At 34.8% G+C, this 22,893-nt stretch overlaps 1 protein-coding gene across 1 annotated transcript in view; it reads left to right on the top strand.

Annotated features, from left to right (window-relative positions):
* The window catches only part of Rbbp6 (RB binding protein 6, ubiquitin ligase), a 29,993-nt gene extending 8,310 nt beyond the window's left edge, over window positions 1–21,683 (top strand). The window contains 18 exon segments of the mRNA XM_047532881.1: window positions 3,169–3,213; window positions 5,285–5,373; window positions 5,495–5,522; window positions 5,524–5,592; window positions 5,976–6,115; window positions 8,729–8,901; window positions 10,663–10,766; window positions 10,877–11,214; window positions 12,588–12,684; window positions 12,808–12,886; window positions 13,008–13,062; window positions 14,505–14,573; window positions 15,964–16,326; window positions 16,621–16,722; window positions 17,585–18,552; window positions 18,555–19,338; window positions 19,689–21,181; window positions 21,184–21,683. Coding sequence (XP_047388837.1) covers window positions 3,169–3,213; window positions 5,285–5,373; window positions 5,495–5,522; window positions 5,524–5,592; window positions 5,976–6,115; window positions 8,729–8,901; window positions 10,663–10,766; window positions 10,877–11,214; window positions 12,588–12,684; window positions 12,808–12,886; window positions 13,008–13,062; window positions 14,505–14,573; window positions 15,964–16,326; window positions 16,621–16,722; window positions 17,585–18,552; window positions 18,555–19,338; window positions 19,689–21,181; window positions 21,184–21,263 — 5,076 coding nt within the window. The 3' untranslated portion in view covers window positions 21,264–21,683.
* The last annotated feature ends 1,210 nt before the right edge of the window (window positions 21,684–22,893 follow it).

Below are 22,893 nucleotides of genomic sequence, written 5' to 3'. Positions count from 1 at the left end.
GATAACGTAGAATATCTGAACTTTGGACTTGTTCTCTAAAGTATATGGCCTTTAGTTCTGATGGAACTAAATGTAGTGATTCAAAGATCAAAAGTCTTAGTGTTTTGGGTTGTTTTTTTTTTTTTTTTTTTTTTTCCTTCATTTTGGATATATGGGTTTTTTTTGTTTTTGTTTTTTTTTTTTTTAAAGCATAATGCTGTAAAAACTGTCCAAGTTTCTGTTTTGCTGGTGATTGGTTTAAAACTGATTTTTATGTATCCAAATGCTAGCACAAATTAGATTGATTCTCCTGGTGACTGTAGTAGTAAATGTAACACGTTTTGTATAAAGTACATTTTTATATAGTATTTAAACTAATTCAGATGAAATTTTATTTCTTGAAAACAATTATTTCCTTTTTGTTTATTAGCATGTGTATAAACACAAAATCACATGTTCATAAATAAAGTTAACATTCTTTAGCCTTGTGTGTTCCCTGGCATGTCTGTATTACATTTATAAGAAGCAGTTTATTTTAAGCTTATTTAGGCTTCTCTTTTCTTTTTATTTATTTTTTAATACTTTAAAATGGTTTTAGTTTTTAGCTAGAATTATCTGAAACGGAGATATTAGATAACTTGTTATCCCCATTCTTTATCTGCTTGGGGTGCATTGGCTGACATTAGGATGAGAAAGAATATATTCATCAAGCATAATTTGTGCTCATCTTAGGAAACTTAATGTGGATTGTACACATTCACAAAAGCAAAAATAAATAGAGGTACAGGACCAATTTTTTTTTTTTTATCCTCATTAGTAAACCTATACACTTTTTTGGTAATTTAAGGCAAACGTAATCAGAAATAGTTGTTTTATATTCCCCAGCCTTGTTTTATTTAGTCATCCCTCTGTGTTAGTCCTTCAAAGCTGGGTGTTTTTGCTGACTCAAAATAAAAATTACATTTAGGATCCTTTAATTTCAGACAAGTATACTTGCATAAAAATTTCAGGTTCTTGTTTCCAGAAATAATACCGTTAGATGCACGGAGGTGGGTTAATTTCATGATGATTATAGTGCCCATCAGTCACTTTGTGTGAAGACCTTTTTTTTTTTTTTCTTTTTTTTTTTTTAATGTGGTAGATTTTTCTTAACATTAATATCTTGGTAGTATGTTACTGAGAAGTCACTATATTGACATTTTAGTACATACAAATTTCTAATCATTTAAAGCCATTCTTTGTCAACATTTTTCACTCATTTCTTTTCACCTTGCTATATACAGAAAACAAAATTGGGTGCCTTTCTAAATTTGTATAAATTTGACTTCTTTGCAGATCATAATGTATTTAGGCGCTATAGCAGTTTGATGGGAAAACTTGATTGAGGTGCAGTGCATGTGTGAAACCACTTTGAACTCAATAAATATATGATAGTGGCAGAAAGTTAAAAATAAAAAAACCAAAAAAACAAAACAAAACAAAACAACCCAGCATAAAAACAAAAGATTTTTATTGTTAAGAGTAGAAAGATATTTTAAAACATTTTTGTTTCAATGGTAAGAATATAATGGATTGCTTTCTCAGGAATATTAGCATTCCTATTTTAGATAGTAACGAACTATTTTTAAAGGCTATTTGTTTCATTGGATAGAAACATTGTATAGTTGATTGGGTTGACAGCAGTTTTTCAGTCCTCTGTAGTTAAACTCAGATAATTCCTGGTTGATATAAAATGTAATCCTTTTAAAATAGATTGAATAGGTTGGAATTCTGTATAATAGGATAGTATATTTCATTTCATTTTCCTGCTATCCTTGAGATTAGTTCTTAAAGGTAATGAATGCTATTTCAAAGCCAAGCAACTGGGTGGATTGTGTGGTTGATACGCTTTAGGAATGTGGGATTCGTACATTATGAACTCTTTACAGTCCTTCAGTGTGAAGCAAAACTCTTTTATCTGAATAAACACCATAGTAATAATACCCATCAAATTTAAACCCTTAGATATTTGTAAGATGTAATGTAAATTTAGGCAACATTATTTTTCTATACATTTAATTGAGTCCCTTCTGTGGTGAGCTTTGGCTAAGAACTCATTCTGAAACTGGTTGCATTTCTATTTGAGGTTTTGAATCATGCTGCTTTTAATACTCTTAGAAAAATATCCTATGAAGACTTCCTTTGATCTAAACATCTTGTTACATTCTCTCCATTTTAGACAAAAGTTCTGACCAATAATGCATGAGAAAAAAGACTTATAACGTGAAATAACCTACCCACTTGCTAAATAGGAAGCTATAGGGAAGTCGTCTTCAAGGTGTCTTGATAAAGATATGTATGTGCGTGTGTGCAGTACACACTGAGATACACTTTTTTTTAGCTAATTGAAATCATTTTAGAGAATCAAATGAAAAATGTTTGAAGTTTACATTTTAAAATAACATCTTTTTAAAGCCCTCATATCCTTCATATATATATATATGCTTGCTCTTTGGTTAACCTTCTTCAAATATTAGAATCCATCATATGTGATAACTATTTACCCTTTCCCCAGGGCACCTTCAGATTTCTTCTCTTCCCCCCCCCCCCTTAACATCTTTGCCCTGATAAAGCTGTGGTTTCTTTGGCAAGGAGCTATTGTTACTCTTTATATAGAAGAATAAACAAACTTATTTAGACTGAGCAGTACATGCTCAAAGAGGAGAAAAAAAGTAGCAATTATGTGGGAGCTGTTATTTATTAAAGCAATTATCTGAGCCATTAAAGAGCTGCTTGTTTTTACAATGTTGTATAATGGCATAGGGGAGGATTAGAAGATTTCTTTTTCTCTCATCCAGTGTACATTGTCTTGAGCATTATCAAATTTAGAGACCATTGAGAGACACGGGACTCTTATTTAGTATTTAGTCACCACTCTGAACAGATTTCCTGTGTGATACAATTTCTTTACCCTGTTTTAAAATTGTAATTAAGTCTCCTTCAACTGTGAACCTTTGTTACTAGGTATGAAATGTGTAGAGAAAGATGAAGTAGGTTGAGCTACACTTTCAGGCTTAAAACAAATAACATTCTTTAGAAAACTAAGAAAATGCCCAATATTTAAACATTAAGTGACATTGGGGGCTAACTGATCACTTTCACATGTTTTCAGTGTGGAACTTGAATGTGTGTTTAATTTTTTGTGAACAGATTGATGACTCTTCTGCATCTATTACTCTGGCCCAGCTTACAAAGGTATATATATTCTTGAAAATATAAGTCTTTTTCTATCATCATATTCTTTTATGTGGAACAATTTTTTTAAAGATGGGTTGTGGGGGGAGGATGTATTTTGCGAAAGTATTGTACATATTGCTATCCTGTAAAGAGTAGTTGCCGTTTTGAGAAGATAGGGGAGTACTTTATCAGCCTCAGCGTAATGTTGGAGTATTGTTCATCTTCAAGACAGAAGAAGCACACGAAGCTACACTTAATCATTTTCCCCCCACACATATTGTTTAATTATACATTGGAAACTAACAAAGTTCTGGAGAATTCCCTGGTTTTGGCTGTAAATTATGTGGACTTTAGATCTCTAAGCAGCCAAAACAGAAGATTTCCTTTACATGGACGATTGCATGGCTATTTCGTGAATATTTGAATCAAACCCGTGAAGGTCAATATTTTAAATGTTATACATGAAGGTTAATATTATAAATGTTACAGTTGTTTTTTTATGCTATAGGCTTGTAGTCTGTCTGCATTAGAAAAAGTTTTAAACAACCTAATTTGTTTGAACACAGACTACATGAATTGTGTAAGTGTATAAGGCTGTTTGCAGGAATATACCAATGTGTATGTGTGGCAGAGGGGCAAATTGTCACCTTCTGAAATCACTGTGTATGCCATGTTTTGCGATCAGATTGCTTGCATTTTCTGCTCATCAGTGTGTATCTTTTGTTTGGAAAAGCACTAGTGATGGATTTTTTTTTTTTTTAACAACACATTTAGATTGCAAATTGTGCCTTAAAAAAGGAGTAGGTAGCCTTTAGGGTCAGAGGGAAGTTGTCCAGTTTTCCAGAAATCCTTTTTCCCTGCTGTCAGAAATGTGAAACCAAATTTAGCAACCAAAATTAAAGAAAAGATGGATTTTTCATTACTGCTTATCCATATCTTATCCTCGACTTTGTTACAAGTTGTATCCTTTTCTCCTAGGATGTGTCCCCCCAAAATGTCCAAGTAACAAATAATTCCTTTTTAAGCTCCTGTCCTAGGAAAATTAAACATTAAACTTACAAAGTGGACTAAAACCATTCTATTTTATCATTTTCTAATGCAAAGCGACTTAGCATAGAGTTAACATCTTTAGCAGGTAATAGTTTACTGTTTTTATTCTTATGTACTGTAAGGACCATATTTGAGTTTGGGTCTATTCCTACCATTGTTTCTTCATGGGGAAGAGTTTGGGGGAGGTTTGGGGGATTCTTTCCTTTCTTTTTTTCTTTTAAATTCTATTTGTAAAATAATGTTTGGGTTCAAACAAATTAGTTGTTAAACATCTGTAATCCAGTTTTCTGTAAATGTTGCTGTTGTTCTAAGCTCTGTTAATGTTAAGCATTCTTTGTATTTAAAATTACAATAAAATGTTAAAACTGGTTGCTTGTTTTGTGGATGAATGTAAAGAATAAATTCACGAGTGGCTGATATGAGTGCTAGATGCTTGAAGATTGAAGTTATTAGAAATCACTCCCTTAGACCCTGCTTATATCTAGACTATTATGTATAATTCCTTAAAGACAAAGTTCATAAAATTTATCTGGAGTTGAATTTAAAATTATAGTAAATGCTTAATGCACATCCTTCATACTTAATTTGAAACTGACACCACTACCTAAAGAGCCTCTGATTTTTAATTGCTGCACAATATGCTCAGTCATCTACCCCTCTCCCTACCTCCAGGTTGTATGTATAAATGAGCCTTGATGCTGTGACACTTGAAGTATCTTTAAGATTTAAGAACAAGTGTTTCTCTTCTAATTTAGTCTTTAACTCATAGAGTAAGTAGTATGTAAAACTTAATGGAAGGTACAAACAGGGTCTAAGGTTTGAGTGCCCCAGAAAGACTTTCTTCAGCCTCCCAAACACCCATACATCATATAATGACTTAGGAATTCCCATTGCCTCTTCCAGTTTATATGTGTAAATAGCTGTTTTTATGCAAGGTTAGTTTAGATACTGCTCTTTACAGGATGAGTGGTGTTGTCTTTGGCTGTGTGGTCTTAAATGTGTTTCTAATGTGTGTGTCAAATAATTACCTGTTAAACAGACTGCCAATCTGGCTGAAGCCAATGCTTCTGAAGAAGATAAAATAAAAGCGATGATGTCGCAATCTGGCCATGAATACGACCCAATCAAGTAAGTTCATAAATATTTTATGCTAATTGGAACTTTGGGGGTGAATTTTTCCCCCCAGTCAAAAGCTCTTATTTTTTTTAAAAGATCTTTTGTACATGTAATCATTTTTTTTCCCTTTCAGTTACATGAAGAAACCTCTAGGTCCACCACCCTCCATCTTATACCTGTTTCCGTTGTGGTAAACCTGGCCATTATATTAAGAATTGCCCAACAAACGGGGTAAGTCCAAAGTAGAAACTGTAGTACATCTTTTTCTTAGAAGTATTGTTTAGTCATCTTGATTTTCTTGGTAAATTGCTTTCTCTTAAAATGACAAATGAGTACAATCTCTGGAGCCAGATTTGCTAGACTTCAAGTCTGAGTTCTGCCATTTAATAGGTGAGTGGGCTTAGGCAAGTTTCTTGATCTCTCGAAGCCTGTTTTTTCCTTTCTGAAATGGAGATAACATTATTCACCTCACGCGGCAATTGTGGTATTTAAATAAGATCATAAGTGTGAAGTATTGCCAGTAAAAATAAGTAGTAAGCACTGCATTATATTAGCTAATTGTTAAATAAAGATGTCTACTTTTTCTCTTCTCTTTCTCTTTTCCCTCCAAATAGGATAAGAACTTTGAATCTGGTCCTAGGATTAAAAAGAGCACTGGAATTCCCAGAAGTTTTATGATGGAAGTGAAAGATCCTAATATGAAAGGTGCAATGCTCACCAACACTGGAAAATATGCAATACCAACTATAGATGCGTAAGTATGCAAATTATATATACGATCTGTGGAGAGCACAGTCAGTCCTAGGGCATAGTGTTTAATCTTGGGCTTGTAACTTGACTACTTGGATTCCTTGGGAACATTGTTTACCAAGATCATTAGTCTCCACATGTTGCGTTTCTGTGTTTAAGATTGAGACGCTGCAGTCTGCTCCATTTAAAGCAAATTTCAAATGATTGGGGGATTTTTGTCATCAGTGAGTGCCACTTCCCTTGTAGTCTTCTAATTTTTTCTATTTCTGTCATTCCCTGCTTTCTTCCTCATTCACATACATACTCCCACATTATCTTATATATGCTATTTGCATTCTATAATCATCTTAGAATAAAAGTTCTGCGAAATACTGAGGCAAATGTATTAACTACCAAGCATAAACAAAATATTGAAAAATCTAATAAGCTCGGAGATATACCTCGTTGTATTAAGATTCTACCATAGGGTTTATTTTTATAAACCACTAATTCAAGTCAGCTATAGCTTTATAAACACCTTCATGTTTATTTTTAATGCATTTTTGGATTTTGTTTTATGAACCAGTTTTTAATGAAAGGAACAGATGTGAAAATCTAGTGAGATGGTTCAACTAGATGACTTCCCATTTATCTACTCTTAATTATTATTATATGTTTAATCACTTTTGAGTACCTTCAATAGTTGTGAATTCACATAATATACATTACATTTTTAAGCGTTTCTTTGGACAGTGGTTCTAGGTACTGTGCCCTGAACCGCCCCCACCACCTGCCCCCCAGTTTTGGATTTAAAGGTTATGTGATAAGATCTTGATTCTGCATTTTAGCAAGTCTTCCTTCCAGAAGATTAGGAAATTAAGAGATAGAGCTTCAGGATATGCTTCAAGAAACGTTGTTTTATAGAATAGGTGTCTGTGTTCTCTCAATGACACAAGGAAATAAAAAAACCTCAGAGATCAGTTTCCTCAGTTTCATGAGGTGTAGTGCAGTGAGCAGGTGGTTATGACGCCAGTGGTTATACTAGAGAATGATACTGAAAAGACCTAGCATTTCTAGCGTTTTTTAGCATATGCTTCAGGATGAATGCAGTGTTAGCGTTCACAAATGAGAATTAATGTTTTCCTAAACTCACAACCCTGCTCTCTTTCTCAGCTTCACCCCCATCTATTTTTTATCAATCACCATCCTGTGTTGTTGTGATTCATCTTAGAGCAGTCTGTTGTTATGCCGTTTCTAATTCAGACACATTCCATAGATGCTTCCAAACAGTGATAGGTTGAAATTGATGATTTTTATAGTCAATAAAGAGCAGACTGCTATATTATGTAAAAGTTCTTAACAGAAGTTTGTGTTGGAGAAGTTAATGTCACCTGTGAACCTTAACTAATAATTAATTTCGTTGCTTTTTGAGTACTGAAATATAAAAGCCCATTTGTGTCAAACACACAGCAAATACTGGGGAGAGATGGGAGCCCAAATATTTTAAATGAAACTTTCACCCTCTCCACTAACACCACTGATAAGCAACTCAGACTCTTCTTCTGTTTCTTTTTCTATCCTCTGTTCTCCTCTTTTTTTTTTTTTTTTTTTCTTCTTTTCTTTTCTCTCTTTGGGCAGTGGGAGACTCCTCTTTCACAAATTGGGAACAATGGGGCATAAGCAAATTGATACTTATTTCTGGAATCGTGGTGATGTCTATGGAGCAACTGCAACACAAATAACACACCTAAGGTACCCTACTCCATACAGCTGAGATTCTTTGATTTTCAGCATGAGATATACACACTCTGTTCCTAAATGAAAATAGAAAAGATTTCTCTAGAAATTCCGATGTTTTACAAATTTAATTGCAGAGAAGATGGGGGTATGAAAGCACGTGTAACAAGTCTCAAGATAGCTCTTTTTTTATGTATTTAATATCCAACGTTTCTGCAAAATGCATTTCTACCAAAAAAAACTGGACCCAGAATATCTGACAAGGTGTTACTTCATATTTTTGTAACACGTATTTTGATCATTTAAATCATGATTTTAATTAACTACAATCTCTTAAAATAATCATAGGTAGATCATTGGTCTGAAATTTCATTCTGACAATTAAATGTGATGATACATTTCCTTGAACTGTCTACCCTTATTTGTATAACATCAGTACTAATTAATTTCACATCTTAATAGCATTCACTCTAATACCTTTACAGGTTTTAGAGACCATTGAAATATGAAAAGTTTTTGTTACTTGTTTTCAAGAAACAATGGTGGGGCAGGGAAGATTTGTGATTCAAATATCTCTCTAAGTTCAGATTCTTGCAATGTAAATAGCACTGAACGAGTTGCTTTACCTCTCTGGCCCTCAGTTTTTAGAGTTGAGGATTCTAAAATCCATTTAGCTGCTTTTACAACATTCTTTATTTCTTTTTGTTGTGCCTGTTAAGAATTTTATGTTTCTTGTTTAGGAGAAGGATGTACATTAACTGCCCTCTTATTTGAAAGATACACTTGTCTAAACTAATTGGCATTGTACTGAATTGTATGTTCCCATTATGTTACAGTAGAAATATAACATGAATAACTTTGCCTTTTAAACAGTGATAAAACACTAAAATTTCTTTTACAGAGAAGCATATGCAATTGGGAAGAAAGAAAAACCACCCTTTTTACCTGAGGAACCATCTTCTTCCTCAGAAGAAGATGATCCTATTCCAGATGAGTTGTTGTGTCTCATCTGCAAAGATATTATGACTGATGCCGTTGTCATTCCCTGCTGTGGAAATAGTTATTGTGATGAATGTAAGAACTGCTGAATCCTTAAAGACATAGATTTAGAATATTTGTATTTACTTAGAAATGTTCTTAACCAACATTGTGTATTTTTTAAAATTTTTTTTTTTAGTTGGCAGTGGACCTTTATTTTTTTAATTTTACTTATTTATTTTTTTGGTGGTGCTAGGGATTGAACCCAGGGCCTTATGCATGTGAGGCAAACATCCTACCAACTGAGCAGTATCTCCAGCCCCAGCAGTGGACCTTTATTTTATTTATTTATATGTAGTGCTGAGAATTGAACCCAGTGCCTCGCATGTGCTAGGCAAGCACTCTGCCACTGAGCCACAACCCCAGCCCAACATTGTATATTTTAATAAGTGAAATGTAGGTAACAAGGGTTGACTGAAGAGCATTTAATAGAAGTTTTTTTTTTTTAAACACTTAACCTCTTTTCCCTTTTAAACATTAGAATTGACCACCTCCTATACTGAGGTTTCTTTAATTATAGAATTTTTGTTGTGTATTTAACATGGCATATAGAATTTTAAAAACCTTTTAGATGTTAGGTAATCCTGGAAGTATTTTTAAATGGAACCAAAATCCCTTTACTAGATTGTGAATAATATTCTGTTCTTATTCTAGTATCATTTGACCTAGATGTGATTGTGATTGGTTTTTTTGTTTTTTTTTCCCCCAGTCACTTACATTAGCACCTACTTTTTTCCTGTTACTTACCCTAAGTATTTTCTTCTTACCCAGAAGATGGTATTGTCTGGAAAGTGCACTGCTCAGTCTTGCTATGGCTTTTTTCATTTCTAGAAGTAGTTTTGGAATATAAATCTATTTTCAGGCCTCTTCAATTAAAGACTAAGATCAAGAATAAGTCACTTAAAGGAACTTTGGCAGCTGAGACAGGAGGATCATGAATGTGAGACTCTGCCTCAAAATAAAAACTAAAAAGGATTTGGGATAGAACTCAGTGGTAGTGTGTCCTTGGTTTCATTCCCCAGTACTGCAAAGGAGAAACAGAAGAGGTCACTTAAGTGTAACTTGAATTTAACAAACTACTTTTTGAAGCATAGAGAAGCCTCAATTTAGTGTTGCTTCTACTTGCTATGTTGTATGTGTCTCTTCCTGACCTGAATAATGATTGATTTTAAAGCATTTTTCCTATGCATTTTCAAAAACTAAACCATATAAGGTGGTTTTTTAAATTTATTTATTATATCTTTGGGTACTGGTATTGAATCCAGGGTTACTTTACCATTAAGCTACATCCCTGGCCCTCTATTTTTTATTTGAGAATGGGTCTCACTAAGTTGCTTAGAGCATCTCTGAGTTGCTGAGGCTAGCCTCAAACTTGTGATCCTCCTGCCTCAGCCTCTCGAGTTGCTAGGATTATAGGCATGCGCCCATGTTCCCACTGCACCCACCAACCATGTACAGTTTTTATCACTCTTTGACCCTTATTTCTGTTTTTTTTCCTACAATATTCTAGTTATCAAAAAAAAGAACAGTATTCAGGAAATAATGTTTTTTCCCCCAGTTCAAGCATTACTTTAAATGTTTCTGACTTTTTGAAAGTAGGTGGTCAGAGAAAAACAGAAAAAGAGTGCTGTGAGAATGAGAGATTTTACTTAAGTTTCTTAATCTAAGAAGTGACTGATTTTGTGTGTTTGGAAAACAGTAATGTGACTGAGCAGATGTAGGCTGTCTTTTGTAATTCATTCTATAAACACTGAGTTCCTGCTATGCCTTTATTAATATTTAAAATCTTATACATAGGTATAAGAACAGCACTCCTGGAATCAGATGAACATACATGTCCAACATGCCATCAAAATGATGTCTCTCCAGATGCTTTAATTGCGAATAAGTTTTTACGACAGGTAAGTTAAGTTTTTTTGTGAAAAAAGATTTTTTAAAGGTTTTAACTAATTTGTTTCCTGAGTGAATACTACATTACATATTTTTGCATTTTTATGTTTGGTATCAATAGGCTGTTAATAACTTCAAAAATGAAACTGGCTATACCAAAAGATTAAGAAAACAATTACCTCCACCACCTCCTCCAATACCACCCCCAAGACCCCTCATTCAGCGGAACCTGCAACCTCTGATGAGATCTCCAATTTCAAGACAGCAAGATCCTCTTATGATTCCAGTGACATCATCATCAACTCACCCAGCTCCCTCTATATCTTCACTAACTGCTAATCCATCTTCCTTGGCCCCTCCTGGGCCTGGAAATCCATCTTCTACCCCAGCTCCTGTACCTGATATAACTGCAACAGTATCCATATCAGTCCATTCAGAAAAATCAGATGGACCTTTCCGGTAAGTTTTATGTATTTCTCATTGTTAGAAAACAAATGAAATAAATGGTATAGTTTTTTGTTGTATATTGCTTTAATTATTCTAGTGGTCCACTATGTTCAGTAATTTTGAATGAATTGTAAGAAATGACTTAAGTCTTAATGGAGGAGGAGGCAAATGAAGGGGATTCAATTGACAAGGATAATTAAGTATCCCACAGTCAAATACCACCATGCAAATTGCCAACAACACCTGTTAAATGTTGTCTCAGAATAGTTTAGCACTTCAGAGGCAAGAGAAGTCACTTCATAATAGTCATAATGATGGTATTAGGAAAGAGTAGATTTGAGCAAAACTAAGAACAATGCAGATAGTAGAGAAAGGAACTTAAGTCATTGATGGATATAGAGAGGTCAGGAATAATAATTGTTTTGGAGCATAATTATATAGCAAAATAGTGAAAATGGACTTAAATACCACCACTACAAAAATGTAAAGAACCTTTTGCCATGTAGTCTAATAACTCCATAACATTCTTTTACAAAAACCAACCAGCAATAGAGGCAGAAAGTTGGGTGCTAAGGTGCATTACCTGTAATCCCAGCTAGTTGGGAGTCTGAGGATTGCAAGTTGAAAGCCAGCCTTGGCAACTTGAGACTCTGTCTCAAAATAAAAGGGCTGGGGATGTAGCTCAGTGGTAAGCGCATCCCTGGATTCAATCCCCAGTTTTAATTAATTTATTTATTTTTGTAATGAAAAATAGCTTTTTAAAAATAAGTCATGGGTCTGTTTCAGACATACTGAAGTAAAATCTTTAGGATGTCTCTCGTACATGTTCATGTATATTTAAGAAATTCCACTGATCTGGTTTCCAGTTTAGCTTTTTCTTTGCTTGATGGTGGTAATAAAGCCCAGAGAGTTCTGGATACCCCTTCAGTTTTTTTAAGTTTTACTCTTCTCTTTCGTACTAGGGATTGAAGCCAGGGCCACTTAACCACTGAGCCACATCCTCAACCCATTTTATTTGTTTTGAGATGGAATCTCATGAAGTTGCTGGGGCTGGCTTTGAACTTGTGGTCCTCTTGCCTTATATTCCTGAGGCACTGGGATTACAGGCATGGGCCACTGTTCCTGGCTGAATTTTTTCTCTTCTTGCAATCACTTTCTTTCATATGTATGTATGTAGTATATCTTGAGGCAGTTCCTCTTTTTTGCCTTTTTATTTAATGTATAAAGAACTCTCCAGAGATTCAGTCCTCTCACTTTTCTCAGAATTTTTCCTCATGTTTGACTTAATTCATTTTAAGGCAGATGGTAGTGACATTGTTATTTTTATTCTCAGTCCTACATATCTGCAGACTTTTAAATGTATTGTGAATTGTATTGTTTTCTAGTGATTCTGATAATAAAATACTGCCAGCTGCAGCCCTTGCATCAGAACACCCAAAGGGAACCTCCTCAATTGCAATTACTGCTCTTATGGAAGAGAAGGTAAATTTTACTAGCATTTAAATTTAGTCTTTACAATAGGGTTTATCTTTTTAATTTTTTTTTAAAGCTAATCCTTTCTTTTCCTTTTTAAACTATTCTTGTTTACTTCTGATTATTTTAAAGGGTTACCAGGTGCCTGTCCTTGGAACCCCATCTTTGCTTGGACAGTCACTATTACATGGACAGTTGATCCCCACAACTGGTGAGTAAAATTATTTTGATTTGGACTTTTTTTTCCCTTTAAAAAAAGGTTTTAGTTTTATTTAACATGCAATTTTGTATTTACTTACTGGGTTTCTTTTGTATTTTTTTTGGTTTCCAAGGTCCAGTAAGAATAAATGCTGCTCGACCAGGTGGTGGCCGACCAGGTTGGGAACAGTAAGTATATATATATATATATTAAACTCAAGATAATTGCTCTTGAATTAATAATAATGGAAACTATAAAGTAAGCATTATGTTGCTGCATACTTTTATTAAAAACTACCTTTTTATATGCCAGGTTGATACATGTTTTATGTCAGGTGACAGAGATTCAAACTTATATGAGGAATTATTTCTAAAAGAATATGTATAGTTGATCCTTCAACAACTTTTAGATGGTAGGGGTGCTGATATTCACATGGCTGAAAATCCACACTTAACTTTCTAGAAACTTCTTGTAAGATTTGTGTATGTTTTATGATAAATGATAAAATAGACAATTGTGTACATTCAGCTTTTGCATTTAGGACACACCTTTTTACATTTTTGTTTCAGGATCTCTTAGGCAGTGCAACTTGTCTACAAGTTTTTTTCAGATTGTCACAAATTTCCCAAAAAATCCATATATCAATGGACTCATGCATTTCAAACCCAAGTTGTTCAAGGGTCACCTGTAATTTTTCCACAACAGTAAAATACAAAATAAAATTATTTTTTGCTTTAATGGCTTAACAAATGGGGATCTTGACAGCACCTCAGTTAGTGAGTAGATAAAAATTACTTGAAAACTTATTTTAAATATGAAATCACTTATTTTCCTAAAAATTTGTTTTTCTTAATCTTTGATTATCTTTTTGAGTCTGTTTGACCAAAATTTGATTTAAGTAATGAATACATAAAATTATAAAATCTACCAACCACAAAATTCCTTGTTTTGAATAGCATCTGTGTTAATAAAGTCTTAGTGCATATTAAAATCTACTAGATGTGATTTTTTTTTTTTTCCTGTCCTGAAAGGCACAGATCTTTGATTTCTGTGGGCTGTTCTATGGCAGTAAAAAACAGATTTATGTAATCTTTATAATTTTGTTTTTGTGAGACTTATATTTTAAACTTCGATCTTTCTGTTTCAAAGATAAACCAAACTTCTCATAAAGAAAATATACTGTTTGAGAGACTAGCAGAAAATATATCAGTAGAAAGAACATGGGATTTTAGAGACGGGTAGACCTGGGTTTAAGTCCCAACTCTTCCATTTGCCATCTACTTGACCATGAGCATGTGGTTTTACTCCTCCGTCTGAACTTCCTCATTTGTAGAATTTAACATGTATAGTGCCTGCATAGTGAGGGTTCTTTTCCTTTTCTATTACAAGTTTGCAGGATAATTTTTAGAATATTAATTAAAATAATATTAAAGTATTATATTGTTTTAATTAATCAGAAAAATAAGTTATTTTTAAGTAAAGGTAGTATTTGCTCAGGTCTCTCTGAAACAAGCTTAAAATCAGGGAGTAAGAAATCTTTTCAGAATAGTTAAAATCTACACACTGAAAGGTTATGTATTATACTCGTGGAGAAATATTCAAGCCTTCTTTTTCTTTCCTCTATGCACAGTTCCAATAAGCTTGGATATCTAGTTTCTCCACCACAGCAAATTAGAAGAGGAGAGAGAAGCTGCTACAGGTAGGCATACTATATATCTTATAAAACAGTAATCTTATGCCATACTGCAAAATACACAAAGGGATTAAGACTCAGCAACATCAGGAGGAAGGAGGGGTCATTTTGTTTATGCTTTTCTCTCTTAAGTTGTCCTTAAGAAACCTAGAAAAGCGTAAATTACATTTAGTATTTTAAGTAATTGTTTTTAAGGGTATGTCCTTTATACTCCTTCCCTGTCAGCATAACAGAATACTGGTGATGAAAGTTTCAGCTCCCAGGTGTAAAGAATTGCATTTCTTTCTTTTAAACTCAACTTCCCCAATCTTTTCCCACTTTGCCTTTCCCAAAAAAGAGGTAAGGAAATTATTAGGGGCTCCTGAACAGTTCACAAGCAGCATTAATCTAAGTAGGCCATAGATCTTACCTAGGTCATAGTTGCCCAGGATAGAGGGGTCTTGATAGTTTTATCACAAGAACTGAAGGTATTTTCTAGTGCTCCATTGAGAATTGCTAAGCTTATGAAAGTTACTATTTTGTTACTAGATCACATGTTAAAAGAAGGTCATAGTTACCAATTCATGACTCTCTGACAAAAGACTTAAGAAAGTCTAAACTGCCTTTGTATCAGTTGCCCATAATATAAAGACCCTTTGGTTTAACAGAAGCCCACTTGATTTCTTTGATGAGGCACAGTTTAAAAATTTTAGCTAGTACTATTTTTACTTAATCCTTTGAGAGAAAACATTGGGATTTTTAGTTGTTGATGGAATTTTTCAGTTCTTGATTATAAATGGTAAAGCTAGTGTTTATTCTACTTTGTATGGTCTTGACCCACTTACTGCCTCAAAAAGGTTGCAGGACAAATTGGTTTTTCTTCATTTAAACTTTTGGTTTTGGAAGACATTATGGGGAAGACTAGGTCATAGCAGCCTTAACCCAGTTCCTTCAAAGGCACATTAGGAAGTAACAGGTGATAGATAATCAGTGAAGTGATAATCAATCTGTACTTCACAAAAGATAATTTTTAAATATATAAATATATTTCCAAATGAAAAAGTCCCATAAACTTACCATTGAAATTTCTAAGTAGCCTTAAAAATCATGATTTTGTTATTGAGTTAGTTTTTTTATATTCTTTTTTTGAGATGGGGAAATGGAGTCTTGCTATATTGCCTAGGCTGATCTCAAATTCCTGGACTAAGCAATCCTCCCACCTCAACATCCCAAGTAGCTGGGACTAAATGTATATACCTTGCATCTGGCTTTATAGAGTTATATTTACAAATAAGTGATATCAGTGTTTCTTTGTTAGTTGAATAGTTAATTCTATTCATGATTATGGATAGAAAAGATAAGTTTACCTGTCTCAGATGAATTTAAAGGAATAATATCTTGGAATTTATTTCTCCAGAAGTATAAACCGTGGGCGACACCACAGCGAAAGATCACAGAGAACTCAAGGCCCATCATTACCAGCAACTCCAGTCTTTGTACCTGTTCCACCACCTCCTTTGTATCCACCTCCTCCCCACACACTTCCTCTCCCTCCAGGTGTTCCTCCCCCACAGTTTTCTCCACAATTTCCTCCTGGCCAGCCACCACCTGCTGGGTATAGTGTCCCTCCTCCAGGGTTTCCTCCTGCTCCTGCCAATTTATCAACACCTTGGGTATCATCAGGAGTACAGACAGCTCATTCAAATACCATCCCAACAACACAAGCACCACCTTTGTCCAGGGAGGAATTCTATAGAGAACAACGCCGACTAAAAGAAGAGTGAGTATTTTAATTTGGAATTATTATATGAACTTTTTTCCATTTTCTTATATAACATTAAATAGGTATCTTTGGAAACATTTTCCAGTGTTTCCAGTTAGTACAAGAAAATTCACCTAAAGTTTAAACCAAGCCATACAAGCAACTTTCTCAGGGATTCCTAGTTATTTGTAGTTTTAAAGTAGAAAACTAATGGCAATTTCATTCATTTCATTCATGATCTAATTACATTTGTCTTGTTAGTTTTCTTAAATGGTTTTTGTTAACTTTCACTCTTTAACTTTATTTTACTAGGGAAAAGAAAAAGTCCAAGCTAGATGAGTTTACAAATGATTTTGCTAAGGAATTGATGGAATACAAAAAGATTCAAAAGGAGCGTAGGCGCTCATTTTCCAGGTTAGTGTTTTGCAAGCCTTCACAACAGAATTACAAATGGGACTTTGAATATCCAGGGATTAGCTATGGATATAAATAACATTGCACTTATGAAATTTTTCTGATTCGGTCTAGGTTTATAGAAATGGAGATGTAACCTATTTCCCAATATCTGTTTATTGAAATAATGTCTCAATGTAAATTCTATTGTGTAGAACTAGCAGTTATGGGATTAAATTGCCCTTGTCCCTTGAAGTTATTTGCAGTGTAAAATAATTGGGAAATGTTTATGGAAGGAAAGAATTAGGGAAATAGCCAAAGAACATTTCCAAGGACCCTTTTACCATAAGGCTACAGCTTTTTGCTGGAACATTAACCTGTATAATTGTAAAGTAGTAGTAGAATACAAAGTGCTGTGTTGACAGAAAAACTGAATTAGAAAAATTCCCTAAAAAAAGTTTGCTTTAAAGACTTTTCTTAGCCTTACATTTAAAATGTGGTTCCTTTTAAAGTTAGATTGTTGGCTAGTATAGGACAAAAAAAAAAAAAAATGGACTCTTACTTTTAAATAATTAGATAGGAAGTGAAATTTAAATATGATTGGTATTTTGTTTAATGCTAATAAACTCGTATTACTCACGGTACATTAATGCACTCCACTCTAGTTGTTAGGACTTCACTTTTGTTTTATAACAAATGATTGCTCTGCTTTGTGTATTTTATTCCATTCCAATAGAGGTCACTGTGCCTCTTTAATCACCTAAGATGAAACTTGGTATTAAGAAAGATGAAACTGTGAGAAGAGAAATGCTAGAATATTAGTCTATATTCTCTTTTGAATATGTTTCTCAACTATCGATTATTGTTTTGTTTTTGTTTTTAGGTCTAAATCTCCCTATAGTGGTTCATCATATTCAAGAAGTTCATATACTTATTCTAAATCAAGATCTGGTTCAACACGTTCACGCTCTTATTCTCGATCATTCAGCCGCTCACATTCTCGTTCCTATTCACGATCACCTCCATACCCTAGAAGAGGCAGAGGCAAGAGTCGCAATTACCGTTCTCGGTCTAGATCTCATGGATATCATCGGTCTAGGTCAAGGTCTCCCCCATATAGACGCTATCATTCACGATCAAGATCTCCTCAAGCATTTAGGGGACAGTCTCCCAATAAGCGTAATGTACCTCAAGGAGAAACAGAACGTGAATATTTTAATAGGTACAGAGAAGTTCCACCACCTTATGACATAAAAGCTTATTATGGGAGGAATGTTGACTTTAGAGACCCATTTGAAAAAGAGCGTTACCGAGAATGGGAGAGAAAATACAGAGAGTGGTATGAAAAATACTATAAAGGTTATGCTGCTGGAGCACAGCCTAGACCCTCAGCAAATAGAGAGAATTTTTCTCCAGAGAGATTTTTACCACTTAATATCAGGAATTCACCCTTCACAAGAGGTCGCAGAGAAGATTATGTTGGTGGACAAAGTCACAGAAGTCGAAATATAGGTGGCAACTATCCAGAAAAGCTTTCAGCAAGAGACACGCACAATCAAAAGGATAATACAAAGTCAAAAGAGAAGGAGAGTGAAAATGCTCCAGGAGATGGCAAAGGAAATAAGCATAAGAAACATCGAAAAAGAAGGAAAGGGGAAGAGAGTGAAGGTTTTCTGAACCCAGAATTATTAGAGACTTCTAGGAAATCAAGAGAACCTACAGGTGTTGAAGAGAGTAAGACAGACTCATTGTTTGTTCTCCCAAGTAGAGATGATGCTACACCTGTTAGGGATGAACCAATGGATGCAGAATCCATCACTTTCAAATCAGTGTCTGAAAAAGACAAGAGAGAAAAGATAAACCAAAAACAAAAGGTGACAAGACCAAACGGAAAAATGATGGATCTGCCGTGTCCAAAAAAGAAAATGTCGTAAAGCCTGCTAAAGGACCCCAAGATAAACTAGATGGAGAGCGTGAAAAATCTCCTCGGTCTGAACCTCCACTTAAGAAAGCCAAAGAGGAGACTCCAAAGACTGATACTTCTAAGTCATCATCTTCCTCTCAGAAAGATGAAAAGATCGTTGGTACCCCCAGAAAAGCTCACTCAAAATCAACTAAAGAACACCAGGAAACAAAGCCAGTCAAAGAGGAAAAGGTGAAAAAGGACTATTCCAAAGATGTCAAGTCAGAAAAGCTAACCAGTAAGGAAGAAAAGGCAAAGAAACCTAATGAGAAAAACAAACCCCCTGATAGTAAGGGAGAAAAGAGAAAAAGAAAGACTGAAGAAAAGGGGGCAGAGAAAGATTTTGAATCTTCAGTGAAAATCTCTAAACTAGAAGTAACTGAAATAGTGAAACCATCACCAAAACGCAAGATAGAACCTGATATTGAAAAAATGGATAGGACCCCAGAAAAGGACAAAACTTCATCATCAGCTGCCCCAGCCAAAAAAATCAAACTCAACCGAGAAACTGGGAAGAAAATTGGAAGCACAGAAAATATAGCTAGTACAAAAGAACCCTCTGAAAAGCTGGAGTCCACATCTAGCAAAGTTAAACAGGAAAAAGGCAAAGGAAAGGTCAAACGAAAAGTAACTGGAACTGAAGGATCCAGCTCGACTCTTGTGGATTATACCAGGTATTATGGGAAGGTGGGAGCAGATGTCTGTCTCAGGAAATAACCCTTGAATTTTATCCATGCTTGTAATTGTGTTTGATAACGATGTGCTTGTAGTGGGAATTAGGCTGGTTTACTCTTTTGTTATCTATCTTTAAAGATAGGGTTATAAGAAGATTTGGGTGGTTGAACCACATTTGTTTTTAAACATTTGTATCCTTAAGTCACAACTCTGTATTAGAGCAGAATAATTTAGTTTTTTAAAGTTTAAAGGACATTTATCATTAGTTCTAGTTAGCATTTTGATATTTATCAGTTTTATAATTGGTAGTAAATTCTATCTTAATTAAAACTGTTTCTTTTCTTTTTAGTACGAGCTCAACTGGAGGCAGTCCTGTGCGGAAATCGGAAGAGAAAACAGATACAAAGAGAACTGTCATTAAAACCATGGAAGAATATAATAATGACAATACTGCTCCTGCCGAAGATGTTATTATTATGATCCAGGTTCCTCAGTCCAAATGGGATAAAGATGACTTTGAATCTGAGGAAGAAGATGTTAAATCCACACAGCCTGTACCAAGTGTGGGAAAACCTGCCAGTGTTATAAAGAATGTTAGTACTAAGCCATCAAATACAGTCAAGTACCCAGAGAAAGAAAGCGAGCCATCAGAGAAAATTCAGAAACTCGCCAAAGAAGTGAGCCATGAGATTATGCAGCATGAAGTCAAAAGTTCAAAAAACACTTCATCTGGTGAAAAAGGAAAAACCAAAGATCGAGATCATTCAGTGTTAGAAAAAGAAAACCCTGAAAAAAGGAAGAATAGCACTCAACAAGAGAAAGATAGTAATTTGGACCGTCTGAATGAACAAGGAAATTTTAAAAGTCTGTCTCAATCTTCCAAAGAGACTAGAACTTCAGAAAAGCATGATTCCATCCGTGGTTCCTCAAATAAAGACTTCACTCCCAATAGAGACAAAAAAACTGACTATGACAACAGAGAGTACTCAAGTTCCAAACGCAGAGATGAAAGGAATGAGTTAACAAGAAGAAAAGACTCTCCTCCTCGGAGCAAAGATTCTGCATCTGGACAGAAAAATAAACCAAGGGAGGAGAGAGAGTTACCTAAAAAAGGAACAGGAGATTCCAAAAAAAGTAATTCTAGTCCACCAAGAGAGAAAAAACCTCATGATCAGAAAGCCCCTTACGATGCTAAGCGCTCAAGTGAAGAGACAAAATCTGTAGATAAGAATCCTGGTAAGGATCGAGAGAAGCATGTAGTAGAGGCACGGAACAATAAAGAGTCAAATAGTAGTAAATTACTTTATGTACTTAACCCACCAGACCCACAGGTTGAAAAAGAACCAATTACTGGTCAAATTGACAAGAATGCTGTCAAGCCTAAACCCCAGTTAAGTCATTCGTCTAGACTGTCCTCTGACTTAACTAGAGAGACTGATGAGGCTGCTTTTGAACCAGACTATAATGAAAGTGACAGTGAAAGTAATGTATCTGTGAAAGAGGAAGAAACTTCAGGAACTGGAAACATTTCTAAGGAGCTGAAAGATAAAATGACGGAGAAAGCAAAGGAGAGCCTGGACACGGCGGCAGTCCCCCCAGTGGGCGTGAGCAGGAGCCAGAGTCAAAGCAGCCCTAGCGTTAGTCCAAGTAGAAGTCACAGCCCTTCTGGAAGCCAGACCCGAAGCCACAGTAGCAGTGCCAGCTCAGCAGAAAGTCAGGACAGCAAGAAGAAGAAGAAAAAGAAGGAAAAGAAAAAGCACAAGAAACATAAAAAGCATAAGAAGCATAAGAAGCATGCAGGCACTGAAGTAGAATTGGAAAAAAGCCAGAAACACAAACACAAGAAAAGAAGTCAAAGAAGAGCAAAGACAAAGAAAAGGAGAAGGAGAAAGATGACCAAAAAGTGAAATCTGTCACTGTGTAAAAGGACAGATTATTTTTAACTGACTTAATTACTAAGTCATCTGTATTAAATTTTGTTATAATGTAAAGAGATTCAAGCCTTGTAAATAATGACATGGAAGACCCTGTGCTGCACTTAAAATATTGCTGCTTGATTATTTGATTTTTACATCAGAGCTTTATAACACGAACTTTTGTACAGAATTGTGGAGTTGTGACCATGTAACATGAGAGGTTTTGCTAGGGCCTATTATTTTTAACCACCATTAATTAGTTGGGTGGAGTTTACTGTACTGTGAAATTTTCACATTTGGATTTTTTTAATTGCCTGGCAAACGCTGATATAAGTTCTAAAGTATCAGCAGAATGATTTGCTGAATTCATTACAACCCCGTTATGTCACTTTTTGATTACAATAAAAGTTTTCAGTAAACTTTTCAAACGTTGAATATTTGCATTATTTAAAGAAAGTAGTATGGTATCTCTTCCCTTTCCCTACTCAAAACACCTTTTGAGCCTAATTTAGGCTAAATTGAATATACAAAATTTGGCATATTATAGGTGGGCTGGAGGTAGGTGGCCAGAAATAGGTCAATTGGAGATACGGTTGAATAAATCTAGGGAGTCTTAACTATAGTTATTAAAGTTGGATTTCTAAAAGGTTTGGGTTTACATCTTGGAGCTGGGGAATTGTGATTTTTGACCACAGACTTTTCTTAGATTTTTGATAAATTAGTATTAAATCTCTTGTAAAGGAGAATGCAGCTAAACCAGCAAGCAGCCGTGCCTGCCCAGTCTACCCAGTTGATAAAAGCAAACAGTAAGTACTAGATAAGACTGTGGTGGGTTACTGTTATTGCTCTGGTTCAGGAAGAATACCGTGAACAGTGAAAAGCTACCGAAAGGATTTAGGGAATGTGGTGTAAATGGGGATTGTGTTCATCTCTGTTTAGAACAAGTGAAGAGAGTCTGGCGGTGATCTAGAGTGCTCTATAAGAGGGCATGGGCTTTGGTGGTTGACGACAAGGCTTTATGAGCAGCAGGCTGCTGCTTGTGTAACACTCCTTGCTCTGATCAAGCATTTCCAGATTGTGCCAGGTGCACCATACTGTCTACTGTTGTTGATAACATGACTTTAAATGGTATACAGATAAACTTTTTTGAATGTGAGTACACATTTACTGCAACATTTATAACTATCGACTATATAAGAACTATAAACGTGAAAGCCATTCAGGATTGAGAAATTTGAGAATTATACTGTAGTAACAATTAAATTTCTTTACATGGACTATGTATGTTTGTCTCTCACTGGCAATGAGTGTGAGCTCAAAAGGAATGTGTCTGGTTTATGTTCCAGAAACCATTCCTTGCACATCAATAAATGTTTGAAATAATAATGTAATTTTTTAACTTGAAGGTTGTTTTACCAAGCAAATTCTTACCTACATCGTGGTTGAAATATGTGTAGAGGCCAGTAAAAGCATACTTCACTGCAGTATGTCAGTTTTTTTTTTTTTTTAGGGAAGAAATTAATTTTTGAGCTACTATAGACTTGAGAAATGGTATTCTACCGGGAACCAGGTATTTCAGTATTCCAAACCGTTTAAATCAAGTGCTTAAAATAATTGCTTTGCTAATGTCAGCATGCC

The sequence above is a fragment of the Sciurus carolinensis genome, chromosome 18 (genome assembly GCF_902686445.1).
Source record: "Sciurus carolinensis chromosome 18, mSciCar1.2, whole genome shotgun sequence".
Classification (NCBI taxonomy): domain Eukaryota; kingdom Metazoa; phylum Chordata; class Mammalia; order Rodentia; family Sciuridae; genus Sciurus; species Sciurus carolinensis.
Note: the sequence above shows the minus strand (reverse complement) of the source record. Positions and strands in the feature narration are given on the sequence as shown.